This window comes from Anolis carolinensis, chromosome 3, assembly GCF_035594765.1.
Source record: "Anolis carolinensis isolate JA03-04 chromosome 3, rAnoCar3.1.pri, whole genome shotgun sequence".
Classification (NCBI taxonomy): Eukaryota; Metazoa; Chordata; class Lepidosauria; order Squamata; family Dactyloidae; genus Anolis; species Anolis carolinensis.
In genome coordinates, this window is record NC_085843.1 from 16,080,641 (window position 1) to 16,098,936 (window position 18,296).

General features: G+C 39.1%; 1 protein-coding gene across 2 annotated transcripts in view; it reads right to left on the reverse strand.

The window, feature by feature from the left end:
- Positions 1–18,296, reverse strand: part of nox4 (NADPH oxidase 4) — a 140,780-nt gene that overhangs the window by 19,458 nt on the left and 103,026 nt on the right. For both annotated transcript variants that reach the window (XM_003219369.4, XM_062974522.1), the window contains exon 13: positions 14,001–14,082. In XM_003219369.4, the coding sequence (XP_003219417.2) occupies positions 14,001–14,082 (82 nt within the window). The remainder of the gene's footprint in view (positions 1–14,000; positions 14,083–18,296) is intronic.

Genomic DNA, 18,296 nt, shown 5'->3' on the forward strand with positions numbered 1-18,296 from the left:
CCACTAGACAATTTGTGCCAGTCAAACACAACTCTATCCCTTGGTTGAAAAGCCCTGGTTTATGAGGATCTCCCTTTCTGGAATTTGGTGGGGTGGGATAGAGGGAGAGTGGAGTAATATTCTCAAGTCATGGATGGTGAAATCCTTGAATGCAGAATCTATGGAGAGCTGTTGACATCCTGCATTGAAACTCTATATAAGGTCTTCTTCATACGACACAACGACTGCACTTAAATACCATTTTAACTACCGTGGAGTCCTGGGATTGTATTTTGGAATTGGGCTCAGACTTCTCTGCCAGGGAGCTCTAATTATTCAGCAAAACTACAAATCCCAGCATTCAATAGAATGTAATTCTTGAAGTGGTATAAACCTGGTGTCACTGTGTGATGTGAAAGAGAACCTTGTAGGCTGCATATCAGCAGAATGGCAGATTTGTGGGAAACACAATCTGGCCCATGTGTGGGTCTCTCCTCCAATAAAACCTCATGATAGGTTTGCTCTGAGGGTCACTGTACATCAGACTTGAAGGCACACAACAACAGTTTATGGAAATCCAATATCAGATAGCCTATCACTTACCCAAGGTGACTATTTTGAATATTACTGATGTGTGTAGACAGAGAATGGTCTCAGTTCAGTGTAACATTTTGGACATCATGGTACAGGTTAGGTAAAGGTAAAAGTTTTCCCCTGAGCATTTTTTTGAACTGCTAGGTTGGCAGAAGCTGGAGCTAAGAGTGGGAGCTCACCCCGCTCCTCGGATTTGAACTGCTGACCTTTTGGTCAGCAAGTTCAGCAGCTCAGTGGTTTAACCTGCTGTGCTACCGGTCCATGGTACATATTATTGTCCAGAATTTCCCAAATCCAAAGTTGGCCAAATGGGTAGCTGAGATAGTGACAACTTTGCTTTTTGATGGCTCAATATAACAAAATTTATATCATACACAACATTATTTAAAATATTGTGCTAAATTACCTTCAAGTCTTGTGTATGAAACATAAATGAAAGTTTATGAAACATACAGTAAATGAGTTTCATATTTAGATTTGGTCCCATCTCCAAGAAATATACTTATATGTATATATGCAAATGCAAGTATTGCAAAATCAAAAAGAATTCAAAATTGAAAAAATCAGGTCTGAAGCATATAGAAGTGGGAAATGCTCGGAATGGAGACACCAACTTCCATCTTCTTAAGACAGTAGCAATTACCTTAGCAGAAAATACTTGATAGTTAGTATTAATGAGGGCCGTTAGTGGGAAGCCATAGTAGGTGACACTGGTAGAGAACCTCACAGAGACAAGAGCAGTGGAACTTCAGCTAACTCTCATTAGTACTGAGGTGAAGGAAGCACAGGCATACTACTTCTGAATGTCTTTTTATCTTGAAAATCCTATGGGGGAAAATCCAAAATTCAAGTAAGAATAGTGCTTGAAGATTAGACTTCCAGGTTGAAAGGAAATCAACCAGATACAATATGTCATAACTACAGAGGAAGAGGAAGAAATTGAAATATTATTTGCAGGTATCCAGGATGAAATTGATCACACATCCCAAAGATATGTTAATAATAAATGGGTGACGACAATTTCAAAAGGGAAACAAAGTGAAATCATTTGACCAAAGTGCAAGAAATAAACCAGGAGAATACCTAACTGAATTTTGTGATGCCTAGTTGCCTACATTTTAACTGCTGCTGGAAACTTGAACAGAAAACTGTATACAGTATAGAAATCAAATAGACTACATAATTGGTAGGAGTAGTAGAAAAATCTCTCTGCTAAGACAACACCAGAGGCAGAATTTGGCACAAACCATTAACTTCTAATATTAAAAATTAGAATGACTCTAAAGAACATTTAATCAAACACAATGTGAAATACAGTCTGAAGTAAACCCTGTACAATGTAAATACCATGTAAAGAATGGATTTTCACTGCAAAACTCAAGAACCTGAAGAAATGTGGACAAAAACAAAGGACATTATCAAGGGAAAATGCAAAAAGACCTACAGCTAAAAAGGAAGAAAAACCTCATTTGATGAAAGATGAAAGTCTTAAAACAGCTAAAGATACATAAATAAAACGTAACAGAATCCTGAGTGTAGTTTTTCAGCCCTTGTTCATACGGATGAGGAGAATCTGTGCAAACAACTAGGAGAAGGCAACCAAAAATGTAGAACAAGAGGCAAGTTTCAAGTAATTGGGGAAAAAAATTAACCAAGAATGAAGTTGCAGTATGACCAACAGGGAATAAATTATATGATCAAGATGAAATGATAAAAGCGCTAAGTAATTATACCAAATTAAAGAAGGGATGTTTCTCAAGTAGTGTTTCTCAAACTCTGCTCCTCCAGATGTTTTGGACTTCAGTTCCCACAATACTTAACAGCTGGTAAATTGGCTAGGATTTCTGGGAGCTAAAGTCAGAAATACCTGGAGGAGCACAGTTTGAGAAACACCTCTTTAAAGTATAGCTGGCACTCCACATTTGTGGGTTAAACCTTTTCAGAGCTGATTATTTGCAGTTTTTCTTAATATGTTGTCTCTGGGTCATCCAGCTTGAATCTATGGCCAGCTTCCACTGGAATTATTTTCTTTCTTCAACTTTCCACCAGAAATTGACCATAGAATGAGAGAGACCCTTCTCTGGGGATACACTGGCACAGCATCATGTTGCATGACCGAGAGATGCATTTTCTCTAGGAATCTCTATAACTTCCATCATGATTTTATGGTCACTTTTTGGCCAACATTGACCATACAATCATGCTGGAGGACCTAGAAAAGTGCCTACAGAAGTTTTCTCTTCAGGAATCTCTAGATCCTCCACTGCAACTGTACGGTTAATAACTAGTGGAAGGTTGATGAAAGAAAACAGGCAAAATATGAAGGAAAACACAGAAGCTCTAAAAATCAACTGAAGGAAAAAGAAGAGAAGCTGTTTCACTGAGAGTTCTGAAGGATGAATGATGGATGGAAAGGAAATCACAAGGAGTAATTCCCAATTTATGTTTGTACCTGTAGGGATGGAGTTAACAGCAAAAGATACTCAGCTCTGGAATATCCGAAAGTGCAATCTATAGAGATCATGAAGAAGAAGAGTTCCATCCTATGCTGTACAAATTAATTCATCTTGTTTGTTTCTATTCTATAGCAGTCCAGAATAAAAATCTGACACAGAGTCTTGCTCAGTTCTGTATTTCAGTACCCTGATACTCCATCCAACTTATACCTGTTCTCACAAATGAAAAGTATATTTCATTTTGACAGTTCTTGTGCCTCTAGCCTAAATCATGTTGATCTCAGTACACAGAAACTCCAGTTAGCTAGTTAGACACCACTTGAATTAACTTTGGCACCTTATTTCATTGCTTGCCTTTGCTCCTTCACAGCTGCTAACCAGGTTCCCCAGCTGCCAGCTGTCCAGCAATTCTGCAGCATATTTGATGTATATAAATAAGATTTTTCATTTATTTCGAGACTGTTCAAGAGGGCAAAAAGGTGCAGTCATTGAATGGGGAAGTGGATGTTAAAAAGAAGACCATTCCATTTTTGTACAGGTATGAAAGTTCATATTAGGCATGCTTCCTTGCTTCCTTGCATGCTGCTACGTCACATATTCTTTCCCTGTAATAGATCTTCACTACTGAAGGTTACATTGCAGTTACCAGTCAGAAACATAAGGAAATAAACCTCTTGTTGGTGTCTTGGCAACAAATTGGTGCTTTGAATGTGATTTTCCTGCTTCTTGGCAGAGGGTTGGACTGGATGGCCCATGAGGTCTCTTCCAATTCTATGATTCTATGGAGTGGAGATCCTCAAAAGATCATAGCTCACCTTTTTTGTTGCCAATATAGTCCCAATGGCGGTAGTTACAGGTTTTTAGGATCTCAGTGGCTGACATATTTTTCATTTGGGATTCTTAGAGTGATGGAAAGCCCTTGTGAACTTATACAACATACAGGGCTGGGAAATATCTCCCCCCCCCCATCAAAAAAAATGTTTTACTCTACAATACAGTAAGACTTTCCATAACCAAAGAGCCCATATCAACAGTATCATTTACCCAGGGAAAAATGATCTACTCTACAGAGCAAAACACGCATATACAACCTATGCCCTCCAGGTGTTTTGGACTTCAATTTCCACAATTCCTGACCATTGGACAAACAACTTAGGACTTCCCAAATGCCTGGAGAGCCACAGGTTGTGCGGGTCTGGTCTAGATGCAGAAAAGTCATGCAATACTTCTGCAATTTTTGCTCAGTGGAATGAAAACTTGACATTCTTTATTCTGCATGCAAGGCATAGCTTTGCATTTGCCCCACATTTAGTAAAATCACACTTTCTAATTAGAAAAACTACTAAAATATTAGCATAATCTTTCAATGGAACAAAATTATCCCTTACCAAGTAACAATATTACTGTAACTTACTTATAACTTTGTTCCTGGAAAAGGGAAATAATTGCAAAGTAACACTTTGACATAATTTACACTTAATTCTAGCTTCAACACACTTGTTCTATCTTTATGTGCATCTACACTGTAGAGTTAATGCAGCTTGACACTACTTTAACTGTCATGGCTCAGTGCTTTGGAATGATGGGAGTTGTAGACATTTTGAGTTTCTTTTAAGAGATAAACATGACATACAAATATATATAAATACCGTATATACTCGATTATAAGCTGACCCAAATATAGACCGAGGCACCTAATTTTGCCACAAGAAAACTAGGAAAACATTGACTCAAGTATAAGCCGAGAGCAGTAAATTTCAGAAATAAAAATAGATACCAATAAAATTACATTAACTGAGGCATCGGTAGGTTAAATGTTTTTGAATATTTACATAAAACTCTAAGGTAAGACTCTCCAACTGATTAAATCATTATTCTCATCTTCTTCAATGTAAATGCCCTTATGTATCCTTTTAATAATAATAATAATAATAATAATAATAATAATAATAATAATAATAATAAGAAGAAGAAGAAGAAGAAGAAGGTAAAATGATACATGTAATAACAATAATAATATCAGGGTGAAATAATAAATGTATCAATAATAATAAAAATAGAGTAAAATAAATGTAATGGTAACAATAGTAATAGAGTAAATTAATAAATGTAATAATACCAATAATAATAGAGAAAAATAATAAATGTACCATATATACTCGAATATAAGCCAAGCAGGACCCTCACTCGAGTATAAGCCAAGGGGGGCTTTTTCAGTCCTAAAAAAGGGCTGAAAAACTCAGCTTATACTCAAGTGTATACAGTAGGTAGTAGTTGTATAAGATATTGAGCCTTCTTTGCTAAGGATGCTGATGCCTCAGCAAACTGCAATTCCCAGTATTCCACAGCATTAAGCTATAGCAATTAAAGTGGTTTCAAACTGCATTAATTCTGTATTGAAGATACATCCTTAGTGAGTCATGGTTTCAAAACTTCAGTGCAGGAAGGCTTGGCCTCCATGAGTTGCAACATGCCCTGTTTAATTTGAAAAATAAGCTATCACGCAAACCCGTTCTGTCAAAGCTGCGAATGCATCTGAGCACGTCAGAAGTCAATATTCCATGGGCTCCAGGCACAAATCAAATGGGCAAAAGCTTTCCGCTCGAAAGCAAAGGATGGAAATGGCAAAATGTCAGAGAATACTAAATGAGTCCACGGAAGGCAAGAAGCCCAGGGACAGGCCTGGGAGTCATTCATTTAAATGCTCCTCGGAGTGGTGATAACCGCTTCTCATCTCTCACTAGCTCCCCCAGTAGCTTTTGAAAAAGGATGAAACAGAGCATGAAAAACATGTCAGTAGCAATGTGGCTGACTGAGAAAGGTGCCTAAGTGGCCACCTGGTGATTCTCTCCCTACCTCCAAGAAGAGGATGAAATTCACCTAAAGTACATTTTGCAGAAAAGAACCCTGATGTCCTGCCCCATGCTGAGCAGCATCCCTGATGCAGGTTAAAGAGACCATCCATTTTTAGTGGTTTCAGCAGGGCCTCCATTGTGCAAGCTTCATTACACTCTCATATCTTTCCTTTTGCAACAGTCAGTTAATGGAGAACCTTCTTAGTGCCTTTTCAAAGGTGAGAAATGAGGCTGCACAGTTGTGGGACCGGGGGGGGGGGGGATGGGGGGAGTCTCTAGGGTTCAATTTGATTCTGCGGAATTATATGTACAAGCAACAGAGAAAGAACATGTTTTACATGTTTTTGACTAGTTTTAATCATTTTTAAATTATATATATATATATATATATATTATGTCTGTAAATTGATGTTTTAGCATGATCTTCTGAAATTATTGCAAACTGGTTTGAATCCCATCTTGGGACAAAGGTGGGATATTGATTCTGTAAAGAAAATAAAGAAAAATAAAGAAGAAATCATTGCAACTCTATGTCAATTGGATGCGACTGCTAGTGGCCACCATGATGGGGGAAATGTTTTGGCATTACAAGCATCTGAAGAACTATTATTAGGACTTTTTTCATGTCAGGAGCAACTTGAGAAACTGCAAGTCGCTCCTGGTGTGGGAGAATTGGCCATCTGGGGATACCAGGTTGAGAACCACTGCTAGCAGATAGAAAATGTTGTATTGTAATGACTTTAACCTGAAAGCTGCTTTTAATCACAATCTTGAAGACAGGTATATATTATTACTACTACTACTATTACTACTACTACTGGAGCCCCTGGTGGCATAGTGGATTAAAGCCTTGTGACTTGAAGGTTGGGTTGCTGACCTGAAGGCTGCCAGGTTCGAATCCCACCTGGGGAGAGCACGGATGAGCTCCCTCTATCAGCTCCAGCTCCATGTGGGGACATGAGAGAAATCTCTCAAAAGGATGATAAAAACATCAAAACATCCGGGCATCCCCTGGGCAACATCCTTGCAGACGGCCAATTCTCTCACTCCAGAATCAACTCAAGTTGCTCCTGACACACACAAAAAAACCCTTCTACTACTACTACTACTACTACTACTACTACTACTACATCATCATCATCATCATCATCATCACCACCACCATCATCATCATCATCATCATCATCATCATCATCATCGTCAATGTCATCATTATTTAACTGAAGAGTGCTGCATTCCTATTTGCAGAATATCAGTTACTTTTCCCAAGCCCTGAATGCATGTAAGAGTGATTGAGTGGATAAACACTGTTGTTGTGTCCTTAACTCCTCTATTCATAGAGAGCACCAGCATCCATTAAAAATCTAGATTAATCTATTAATCAATTGGAAACAGTTGGTTTAGATACTGTTTATCATGTTTATTATGTATTTTTGTTTTAACTTTTGTACTTTCCAATTTTATGCATGTTTATTTTAATATTGTATTATGTTTCAATGGCATCGAATTGCTGCTGAATTGCTCTGAGTCCCTCAGCGAGGGAGAGGGGGAGAGAATGGGAATATAAATCAAAGTAAATAAATAAATAGATTGTATTGTGCACATTATATTCAAACTCACGTGTAGCTGGTGTTATCATGCAAAGGTAGCATTAACAAGTGGAAAATAGGGCAACCTCCAGCTCCAAACTATGCAAGTACCTCCCCTGAGAATGGCTGAGTGTCAGTGTCAGACAGCTTGATAAATGAACATCTCCATCTCCTTTTTGGAACCCATTTCTTTTATGGATAATGCTGACACTTTTGGATATATTTAAAGCAGTCGTGAACGTGTGCATGCTTGTATTATGTTTTTTTTAAAGAAATAGATGAAAAAGGATATTGGTTCTTGTCAGATCTGATTTTAAATCATTGTTCTTTGTTCATAAAAAAAGTCAGTGAATAGGAGGTGAAACAAAGCAAAAAGGAAGTAGAAGCAAGAAAGGAGATCTTTCTTTCTTGAAGAGCTCAATAACTTTTCAGGTGTTCTGAGGCCAATTTAAAATACAGAATGATCGCCCTATTGTTCTGCTTTTAATTGCCATTCCAATAGGATTTTGGCATGCATAAATAGGAGTATAACATCATAATCCAGGGAAGTCATGCTACCCTTCTGTTCTGCCTTGGTCAAACCACACCTGGAATACTGTGCCCAATTCTGGGCACTGCAATTGAAGAGAGATGTTGACAAGCTGGAATGTATCCAGAGGAGGGTGACTAAAATTATCAAGGGTCTGGAAAACAAGCCCTATGAGGAGCGGCTGAAAGAGCTGGGCATGTTTAGCCTGCAGTAGAGAAGGCTGAGAGGAGACATGATAGCCATGTACAAATATGTGAGGGGAAGTCATAGGGAGGAGGGAGCAAGCTTTCTTTTCTGCTGCCCTGGAGACTAGGATGTGGAACAAAGGCTTCAAACTACAGGAAAGGAGATTCCACCTGAACATCAGGAAAAACTTCCTAACTCTGATAGAGAGAATTGTTCAGCAGTGGAACTCTCTGCCCTGGAGTGTGGTGGAGGCTTCTTCTTTGAAGGCTTTTAAACAGAGGCTAAATGGCCATCTGTCGGGGGTGCTTTAAACGCGATTTTCCTGCTTCTTGGTAGGGGGTTGGACTGAATGTCTCAGAAGGTCTCTTCCAACTCTATGATTCTATGAGTCAATGGAATATGGGGATTTGTAGTTTCTTAGGCATTGGACTTCTCTGAGAATTTTAAATGACCCTCCCTAGAATCAAAACCCAGAATTCTATAAGATGGAGCCAAGGTGCTCAAAGTGATATTAAAATGATATAATTGTGTAGTGTGGATAGGTCTCTCCTTTCAACACTGGTTGACTAACCAGAACTTTTGTTTGCTGAAACAATCATCAGTGTATTTAGAAAATGGGTGTCTCTCTTCATCTAATATATATATATCCCTGGCTGTGCTGACTTTTATTTTATTTATTGGATTTATATTCCATATGTCTCCTAGACTAAATATGCTTCTACACCAATGGTTCCCAATCTTTGGTCCTCCACGTGTTTTGGACTTCAACTCCCAGAAATCCCAGCCATATTACCAGCTGTTAGGAATTATGGGAACTGAAGTCCAAAACATCTGGAGGACTAAAAGTTGGGAACCACTGCTCTACACTGTAGAATGAATGCAGTTTGACACAATTTAACTGTCTTGGTTAAATGCTATGGAGGATCAACTTTATAAATAGCGAAATGGCTTTGAATAGGACGCTGCACTAATTTTAATATCTTCTGCACCAATTTGTATCTTTTCAATTGTCTGCAATGTTATTGATAGTTTAGCTCCATCCCTATTTGCCTTTTGCAGGCAGGTGAAAACATACTTCTGTCATCAGGCATTTCGGGAAAGATGAACAGCAGGATCTTGGGAATGCTGGGAGTGGGATTTTGGGGGCTATCTAATTTTAAATGTAATTTTAATTGTGTTTTAACTATTTTAACTGTTTTACACTGATAACACAATTTTTTTAAAAAAAAAAAACCCTATATGAGTGGGTATATGTATTAGTTTTGTTTTTAAATTCTATTGTATTGTGCCAAGCCATTGTTAGCCGCTTTGAGTCTCTAGAGGGAAGAAGACAGGAAGAAAACAGAGTATGAAATAATAATAACAACAACAAGATGAAGAGGAGGCAGAAGAAGAAGTAGAAGTAGAAGTAGTAGTTCCACTTTAATGTTGATCTTTTCTATGTTTTTGTTAAACTTTTTTTACTGTATTGGAAAACATGGGATATAAATGAAGTCAACAACTGTAATAACAGACCTAACTCAGCTTGACACTAACTGTGTTAAACCAAAACACCAGGAGTCATTTTTTTCCCCTTCGGACTAACATTAGTGTGCGCTTGACTGCTGCAGAATCAGTGTGTGTGTGTGTGTGTGTGTTTGTGTGCATAATCCTCAGATTGTTCATTAATGAGCTGTGATGCCAATGACTCATGTCCCATAATGAACCAAACATTATTTATTTATTTTCACAGCAAATGAATTATGGAAAGGCACACTAGTGCACACACATGTACAAGTCACCCTTTGTCACAGAAAGGTACCGTTTCGGCCAATCCTGCCACCGTGCGATAATGAGGGTCTATTATAATTTCCAAGAGTTTTGCCGCTCAATAATCTAAGCATCATGAGATTATGGTTCAAAGAACTGTAGTTTTTGGAGAGAAAGAATACCCACTGATTTTTGCGAAATTGAATAAGGCGCTGGAAACGTTTAGTAGATCTGGCCATTAGCTGCCAGGAGACACTAAATCCGATGCAAAGACAGCAGGGAGCTGCACTTTGCATGTAATTAGAGAGTCTCAAATTCAGTTGCTTATGGTTTTAAACACCTATATTCAGAGGTTTAAGGGGGCTGCTACCATCAAAAGTCAGCAGCAAATGAAATGCTTCTTTTTCTAAACATTTCTCAAAACATGCCAAGAATTTTCTGTGTTATGTATTAAAAATAAGCATTTTTCTATTGGTTTCAAATCAAAGCTTGGAGACATTTTTTTCTGATGGCAAATGCTCGAATGAAACATTCCAGCTAAGAGGGTTATATTGCCTGACTATCTGCCATGTCTGGTACATACTCACAGTGCTATAAACCTCTTCTTTGGCTGTTTAATAAAAAATCCCTTCCAACCACCAGTGGTGATGGGATTCACATCCTTTAACCCTCTTTAAAAGAAACTAAGAAACAAATTTAATTAGAAGCCCTACCAAGAAGATTTTATTTTTAACGTCCCTAAAAGGACCATAATATAAACCCATGCTGGTCCATTGGAGTGGAGAGGGAGAAGGACTTTGTTATTTTCAGCACTGCTTCTGGAGCAAGTCATAAACAGCCACCCTGTTGGTTTCAGAAGCTTTTATTTGGAAGATGTCCAGTTGTTTTAATTAAATATCCTTCCCTTTTTCTCAGTCCTGCTTTCTTTTGGGCATCTAATGATAGCGTTCCCTGGAACTGATTCTCCAATCTGGCCCAGACTGGGACCGAAGAACCTTCTTCAGCTCCGGCCATCTGGAAAACCTTTGCCCATCTTCCCATTTCAGTGACTCAGCTTTGGCAAAAGAAGCCTTCCGGGCTTTCTAATTTTTCATTTCAACTTTTTAAACTGTGATCTTTCCAAAACAAATCAGCTTCCATTATGTCATTTTAAGCTGAACTGGGAGGAAGCCCCATTGAAATCAATGGAATTATTTTCAATAGATACAGATAAAACTAATAAACTGCATATTTTAAGGAAAATAAAAATCAGAATTGATGAAATAATGATGACTGTAAGAATTGTGCTCTCTAAATGATGGAACATATAGGTAAAAAAGGTAAAGGTTTCCCCTGACGTTAAGTCCAGTCGTGACTGACAATGGAGGTTGGTGTTCATCTCCATTTCTAAGCCGAAGAGCCGGCGTTGTCCACAGACACCTCCAAGGTCATGTGGCCGGCATGACTGCATGGAGTGCCGTTACCTTCCCGCCAGAGCGGTACCTATTGATCTACTCACATTTGCATATTTTCTAACTGCTAGGTTGGAGGAGCTGGGGTTAACAGCGGGCGCTCATTCTGCTCCCAGGATTTGAAGCTGGGACCCTTTGGTCTGCAAGTTCAGCAGTTCTGCGATTTAACACACTGTGCCACCAGGGGCCCCAATGGAACATATAAGTAGACCGCTAATTAAAAAGATTTATTTATTTATTTATTACAATACTTATATCCCGCCCTTCTCACCCATAGGGGACTCAGGGCGGCTTACAATAAAACACAGTATAAAAATATTACAGGCAATTCAATCAGTTAAAAATTAAATACATTAAACATTGATAAAAAAATATGCATATAAAAGTTCTGGGCAAGGTCTTACCATTGGAGCTATTCTTTCAGAAGCCTATAAATGTACTATCATATACAGCCAGCCTTCCACATTTGCAGGTTAGAATTTTTGTGGATTTTATTATTCATAGATTTAATACAAATGCTCTGACTGGGAATCTTGGGTCTTCCAGTGAACCTCCTGCCAGAGGATTTCACTAGAGACCTCTGGGATTTCTAGAGAGAAGATTTCTCTGGGAACGTCAAGGTCCTCCAGCATAACTTTCTGGTGAAAGTAGTCATAGAGATTCTTTGACAGACAGGCAAAAATAGTGTTTATATTTCCTTTTTTTCCAATTTCACAGGAGTTCTGTGCTCCTAACCCCACTGAATATGGAAGGCGATGGTAGCCTACAAAACACACAGTCATATAAGTCCTATAAAACACTCTGATTTATGTCTAGTGCCATGTTTTGTATTAGCATTCTGCATCCTTTTCAAGGGCATCCCTATACTGAAGGAAGTAATCTAAATACATTATTCTGTTGAGCAAAAGAAAGATAATAATAATAATAATAATAATAATACTTTATTTATACCCCGCCACCATCTCCCCAATGGGGACTCGGGGCAGCTTACATGGGGCCATGCCCAGAACAATACAATATAACAAAATATGAAAGAACAACACATCATAACACATTAAACAATACAATAGATAATAATATACATTACAACACAAAATCGGGGAAGCAATAAAAACAAGGGCGGGCCACATGATAGATGAGTTCTAAGTTGTTGCACCACAAAGTACTATGAAACTGTAAATGATTATTTAAGCAGCCCTACGTTTTGAAAATGATAGTATATATGTGGGTTATATTAAGAGATTTTGTTATTATGAGCTTTCCAATTTATGGTGACCCTTGTCAGAGCGCGCGGTTTGGATAAACACACATGCAGCGGAAGATCAACGAAGAATCACTGGCACCAATAAAGAGGCTGAAGCCTGTTTGGCTATCTACAAAAAGTTTACTAACAAACGGAAAACTCTCAAGACGATATATACAGGCAGAGAGCAGAGAGATAACAGATAACACAGTAAGCTATTTACAAACCACCTTTGCTGTCTGATGCAATACACAGTTAACTCTTTACACACTCGCATAGTGGACAGCAGACAGTGCATGATGCAATCTCCAGCTCACATTGCAACACTATAACTCAATTACATTTAAACAACTCTATATACAATCATTCCCACTTCAACAACCCTAAGGGTTTTCTCTGCAAGACTGGTTCAGAGGAGGGTTGCCTTTGCTTTCTTCTGAGGCTCCCAGAGAGTGCCTTCCCAAAGTAAACATAGTAGGTTTCCATGACTGAGAGAACATTTGTAGACTACTATATCACACTGGCTCTCATTAATAGATTGCAATAACTTTATTTTAAAAATAGTAGCAGTTGGACAGTCAGCATGGTATAGTGCTGGAAGTATTGGATTAGATCAAGGATTAAATCCCCATTCAGCAATCAAAACCCAAAGGATGATTCTCTCAGTCTTAGAGAAAGGCAATAGGAAATCTTCCATGAATAAATCATGTCAAGCAGGAAATGAATGTTGGTAGCACTTTTAAGACTAGCTGGGTTGTGTTCTAGTGTGATCTTTTATTTATTTATTTATTTGCAGCAGGGGACTCAGGGCGGATCACATTGCACACATAAAGGCAAACATTCAATGCCATGACATAGAACAGAGACAGAGACAAGACGCAGGCACCGGGCTGGCCTCGAACTCATGACCTCTTGGTCAGAGTGATTTGTTGATTTGTTGCAGCTGGCTTGCTTTCCAGCCTGCACCACAGCCCGGTACTTTTGTGGTTATAAACCCATTTATTCATTTATTAGATGGGTGCCATGAAAGAGGACATGTCATTTCACTGGCTTGCATACTTCCATTGTTAATATTATTTTGGCACCTACTAGGATGCCCTGTTAAAAATCCAGATGAGACTGTCCATCAGTGTAAGTGGCAGAAACCCAAAAGACACAAAGAAGAATTAGCCTGAGAAGAGGTCTGTATGCATCAATGCACCATGTCAAGCAAAGATAAATTTCACCAGACCATGGTCCATGAGACTTGGCCAACAGTATAGATGGCAGATTTCCCCCATCTTCTGAAACATGGAGAACTTCAGGAGGACTCATTTAAAAAACAAAACACAATAATTCAACTGCTTTCAAGGAAAAGATATTTACTTACTTTGGGTAATGCCTCTGCTGGAAGACTGGCAGAAACTCAGCATCCAAGCTGGAATGTAGAAAGAGTAGATCCCGAAATCTCTCTGTCAATAAATAAACATATATGGTGTAGTAACAGCAGAGCTGTACATGCAAAATCATTCAGTGGTTTAAGTGTGGGACTAGGATCCTGGAGACCAGAGTTCAAAGCCCAAGTTAGTCATGGAAACTCACTAAGTGACCGTGAGCAAGTGTCACTCACTTAATCCCAAAGGAAGGCAATGAATAAATCTTACCAAGAAAACACTGTAGTGTCTTTGTTTTGGGCTACACAACAAATAGTAGCAATGCTAGATGACGGTGATGATGATGTTTCAGAGATCAGGACAGGTTTGCTTATATATTGCATTAGATTAGATAATATTTGCACCTACAGAATAATTGTGATACAGGGTTAAAGCAGTCTTCCTCAATCAGATACACTGTCTTACAAGTATGGTGTAATAATATAAAATACAGGATTATGGGGTATGTAATCCAGCACATCTGTGGGGTGCTCATTAGCATCTGTTTGACCTCTGGAAGAGATAAAGGGACATCCAGCACGTTTCTCTTACATTTGGAAGAGTTTACTGCTCATAGGTGAGAAACAGTTATTAGTTTTAGTCACCCAATGGGATAAATGGCTCTATAGGTTTGTAAATCTAGAGAGATATGCATACAACTTTTCACCATTTATCGCCATTTATCCCAGAATTGTACTTAACTCCATGGTGACACACTTTTGGGGGTCACTGTGGAGTATAGGATGCACAGCTGAACATGCAATGCTCCAAATTCCCCCAAATTTGGCAATTTCCTGTTCAGTGGAAAGCAGAGGGAGCAGAAGAGAAATGTCTAGTTATTTTCCTGTATGATGGATATTGCCATCATCTGCAGGAACCTCTGGAGAAACTTCAAAGTCCCTGCAGATGCCTTTTGCTGATATATGGCAATAACTGGGTGCTGGGGTGCTGCCCCTAAATGCTTGCTCCTCCATGAAATGGCTAAGTTCAGGGGGCTATAGCTGAGAAAAGGTGAGTTGGGAGAGTTGAATAGGATGCTACATCTCCTAGCACAGAAGTACATATTATATGTACTCTTTAATGTTATTTCTTATCTATGGCACTAAATTCTGTCTGATTTTGGAAGCTAAGCAAGCTAGTACTTGGGGGTTTTTTTGTGTCAGGAGCAACCGGAGTTGCTTCTGGTGTGAGAGAATTGGCCATCTGCAAGGACGTTGCCCAGGGGACGCCCAGATGTTTTGATGTTTTACCATTCTTGTGGGAGGCTTCTCTCATGTCCCCACATGGAGCTGGAGCTGATAGAGGGAGCTCATCCACACTCTCCCCAAGTGGGATTCGAACCTGGCAGCCTTCAGGTCAGCAACCCAACCTTCAAGTCATGAGGCTTTGGAAACTGCCAAGTATTGCAGACTGCAGTTCAGAGATGGAAGTGGCAAAACCACCTCTTGGTGTTCCTTACTCAAGAAAGCTCTTTGAAAGCCATGGGTCATTGGCAACAGGCAATTAGAAGGCATGCACTTGCACATGTGTTTTCTTTTGCTTTTTCATGCTTTGTTTATCTGCTCTCTGGGCACTCATATACAATTACATACAAATAGGAGGCCATAGATTTTTAGAACATCACTGCATCATGACACAGGTCAAAAAAATCATAAGTTTCAATCCATTGATGCAAATGCATGAGTATCTTAAAAAGGGTACTGAACCATTAAAAAAAAACAGGAGCAATTGTGGGAAAACATGAAAGCAAAACAAAATGGAGATTTCAGTTCATCTATGCATCCCTCCCTCAAGAACTTGAAGCATCTTTGAAACCCTCCAGGAAAATAGTTACAAGCAATGCATAGTTAGTGAGTCAACTTTACATAAATTTTGCACAGTTGAACTTAATTGCCTTTTCTCTGGATGACCCTACTTGGTCATATTTGTAAATAATCAAGTTTCATTTTCTGTCTTTTTTAAAAAAATGACAAATTCAAAGAGTAATGTAATTAGCAGCCAACTGCAAAATGTTCTATGTACAATCTCAACAACAATTATTTACATGAAAAGCAAAGCTTTCCTATCATCTGTCAGTTTCAGAAAAAAAAAGAATACACTCTGGTCTCAAATATGCCATAAAAAAGAGGGGAAGAAGAAGAGGATTAAAGCAACAGTTCCAAACAGACAGATCAAACAAAACAAAAACAAAAAATAGGAAAAAGAGGAACCATATAGAAAATCAAATAGAATCACAGAGTTGGAAGGGGCTTTCCAGGCCACGGAGTCCAACCCTCTGCTCAGTGCAGAAGCCGAGCTGGAGCATCCTCAGCAGGTTGCTCTCCAAACTCTTTTTGAAGAAATACAGAGAAAGAGACTCCACTACAAAGAAACAGTTCTGTCTTTAGTTTAGACTGAGGAACTAAGACTTCTTTGGCATTTGCTAGTTACTCTGTATTGATTTGGAGATTCTTCTTATCACTTGCCCGGGCTTTCAATGATCAATGATAGTTACAATTCAAATAGCATCTTAGCAGAAGCTTGATTGTGTTGACCCAAATGCAAGCCAACATAGATATTCATAAGAGAAGAAGGAAGCAACAGACATCAAATAAGTTCCCAAGGGAAAAGAACCATATTTTCCCTTCAAAATATATTTGTTAAGATGCCCCAGAATAAAGGGCAAAGTAAAAAATCTATTGAGGAGCAGAGCAGAAATCTGTTAAATCACTGAATTTATCCCTTTCATCTCTGTGTCCAGTGCTGTTTCTGAACTAGCCAAAATGGTGCCACCCACACTGAAAAACTGGCTGAGGACATGTCTTCCAAGAATCCACAAGTGAAAATCAGGACAAATGCGGCCAAGCAACATCAGACTGTGGTCATGATGACACAAGTTATAAGTGAAGAAGAACACAAAACCTTAGAAAGGCTGGAGCAGTTCTTTTTTGTCTGAGCCAACCAAGTAAGATGAGAACAAAATTGGGAAGTTGAGAAGGGAGAAACAAGGATATTTCAAAAGCAGTTGAAAAGGTGGGACAATAGTGAATTAATTGGGACTATTGCTGCCAAATCATGACAGTTTGAGAGTATGGTAGGACCTCATCCCATGAGGAACTTTTGGTGTCCTAGGATGCTGCCACCCCAATTGAGTGACGGACTCCCATGCTGCCCATCACATGACGTACCCTCACTTCCTGTGAGACTCCATTGCTCAACTGAGGTGACAGCATGATAGGACACTGCGCTGCTAACATGGGAGCCTTCATGTGTTTTGTTTGGACAAGCCATGCAGGGATGCTTCCCCACATGTGATGGGGAAGTATGGATGCTGGCTGGGAGCAGTGCATGGCACTGGGATTGCCCCACTGTCTTGCCAATTCACCACGAAGGTTGGCAAATCAGTACGGGGGACCTCAGCCTGTGATGAGATCCTGACACAGGATATGCTACAGAAAACCACATTTTGCAGAAAAAAAGAATGTGAAGGAAGAAGTCATCCCACCACACACAACCCAGTAAGGACAGTTATATCATGTGACCACACAACTGCTTATTAATTCTTGAGGGAGCAATGAAGGGGATAGAAAACTCAACTATCATTTATTTATTTATTTACAGTATTTATATTTTGCCCTTCTCACCCCGAAGGGGTCTCAGGGCGGATTACATGGTACACATATAAGGCAAACGTTCAATGCCATATAACATAAAACAGAGACAGAGACAGATGCAGAGGCAATTTAAACCTTCTCTAGCTTCTAGCTTCCTGAGGGTATGCTTGATTCTGGCCACAGGGGGAGCAGCTGCTTCATCATCCACTGTGACAGCACTTCTTTATTCCAACAGCTGCTGGATGATTTTTATGGTGGTATAAATTAGCCTCCCCGCATATAAGTGGTACCTAAATTTCTTACTTGATAGATGCAACTATCTTTCGGGTTGCATAGGTCAGCAACGAGCAGGGGCTATATTTTATTTTTAATTGTCGGGTGCTCACCCGGACACACGGGCTGGCCTCGATTCATGACCTCTTGGTCAGAGTGATTTATTGCAGCTGGCTGCTAACCAGGCTGTGCCACAGGTTATTATTATATTATTATTATTATTATTGACACATCGTCATCGTCATCATCATCATTGTTATTATTATATTTATACCCCACTTTATCTCCCCAAAGGGTATTCAGCTTTACTTCTGCTTCTATGTTGCAATATATTCTTGTAGGTCCTAGTCCAGCAAGGGCAACATTTTTCAGTGTTACGGCAAGCTC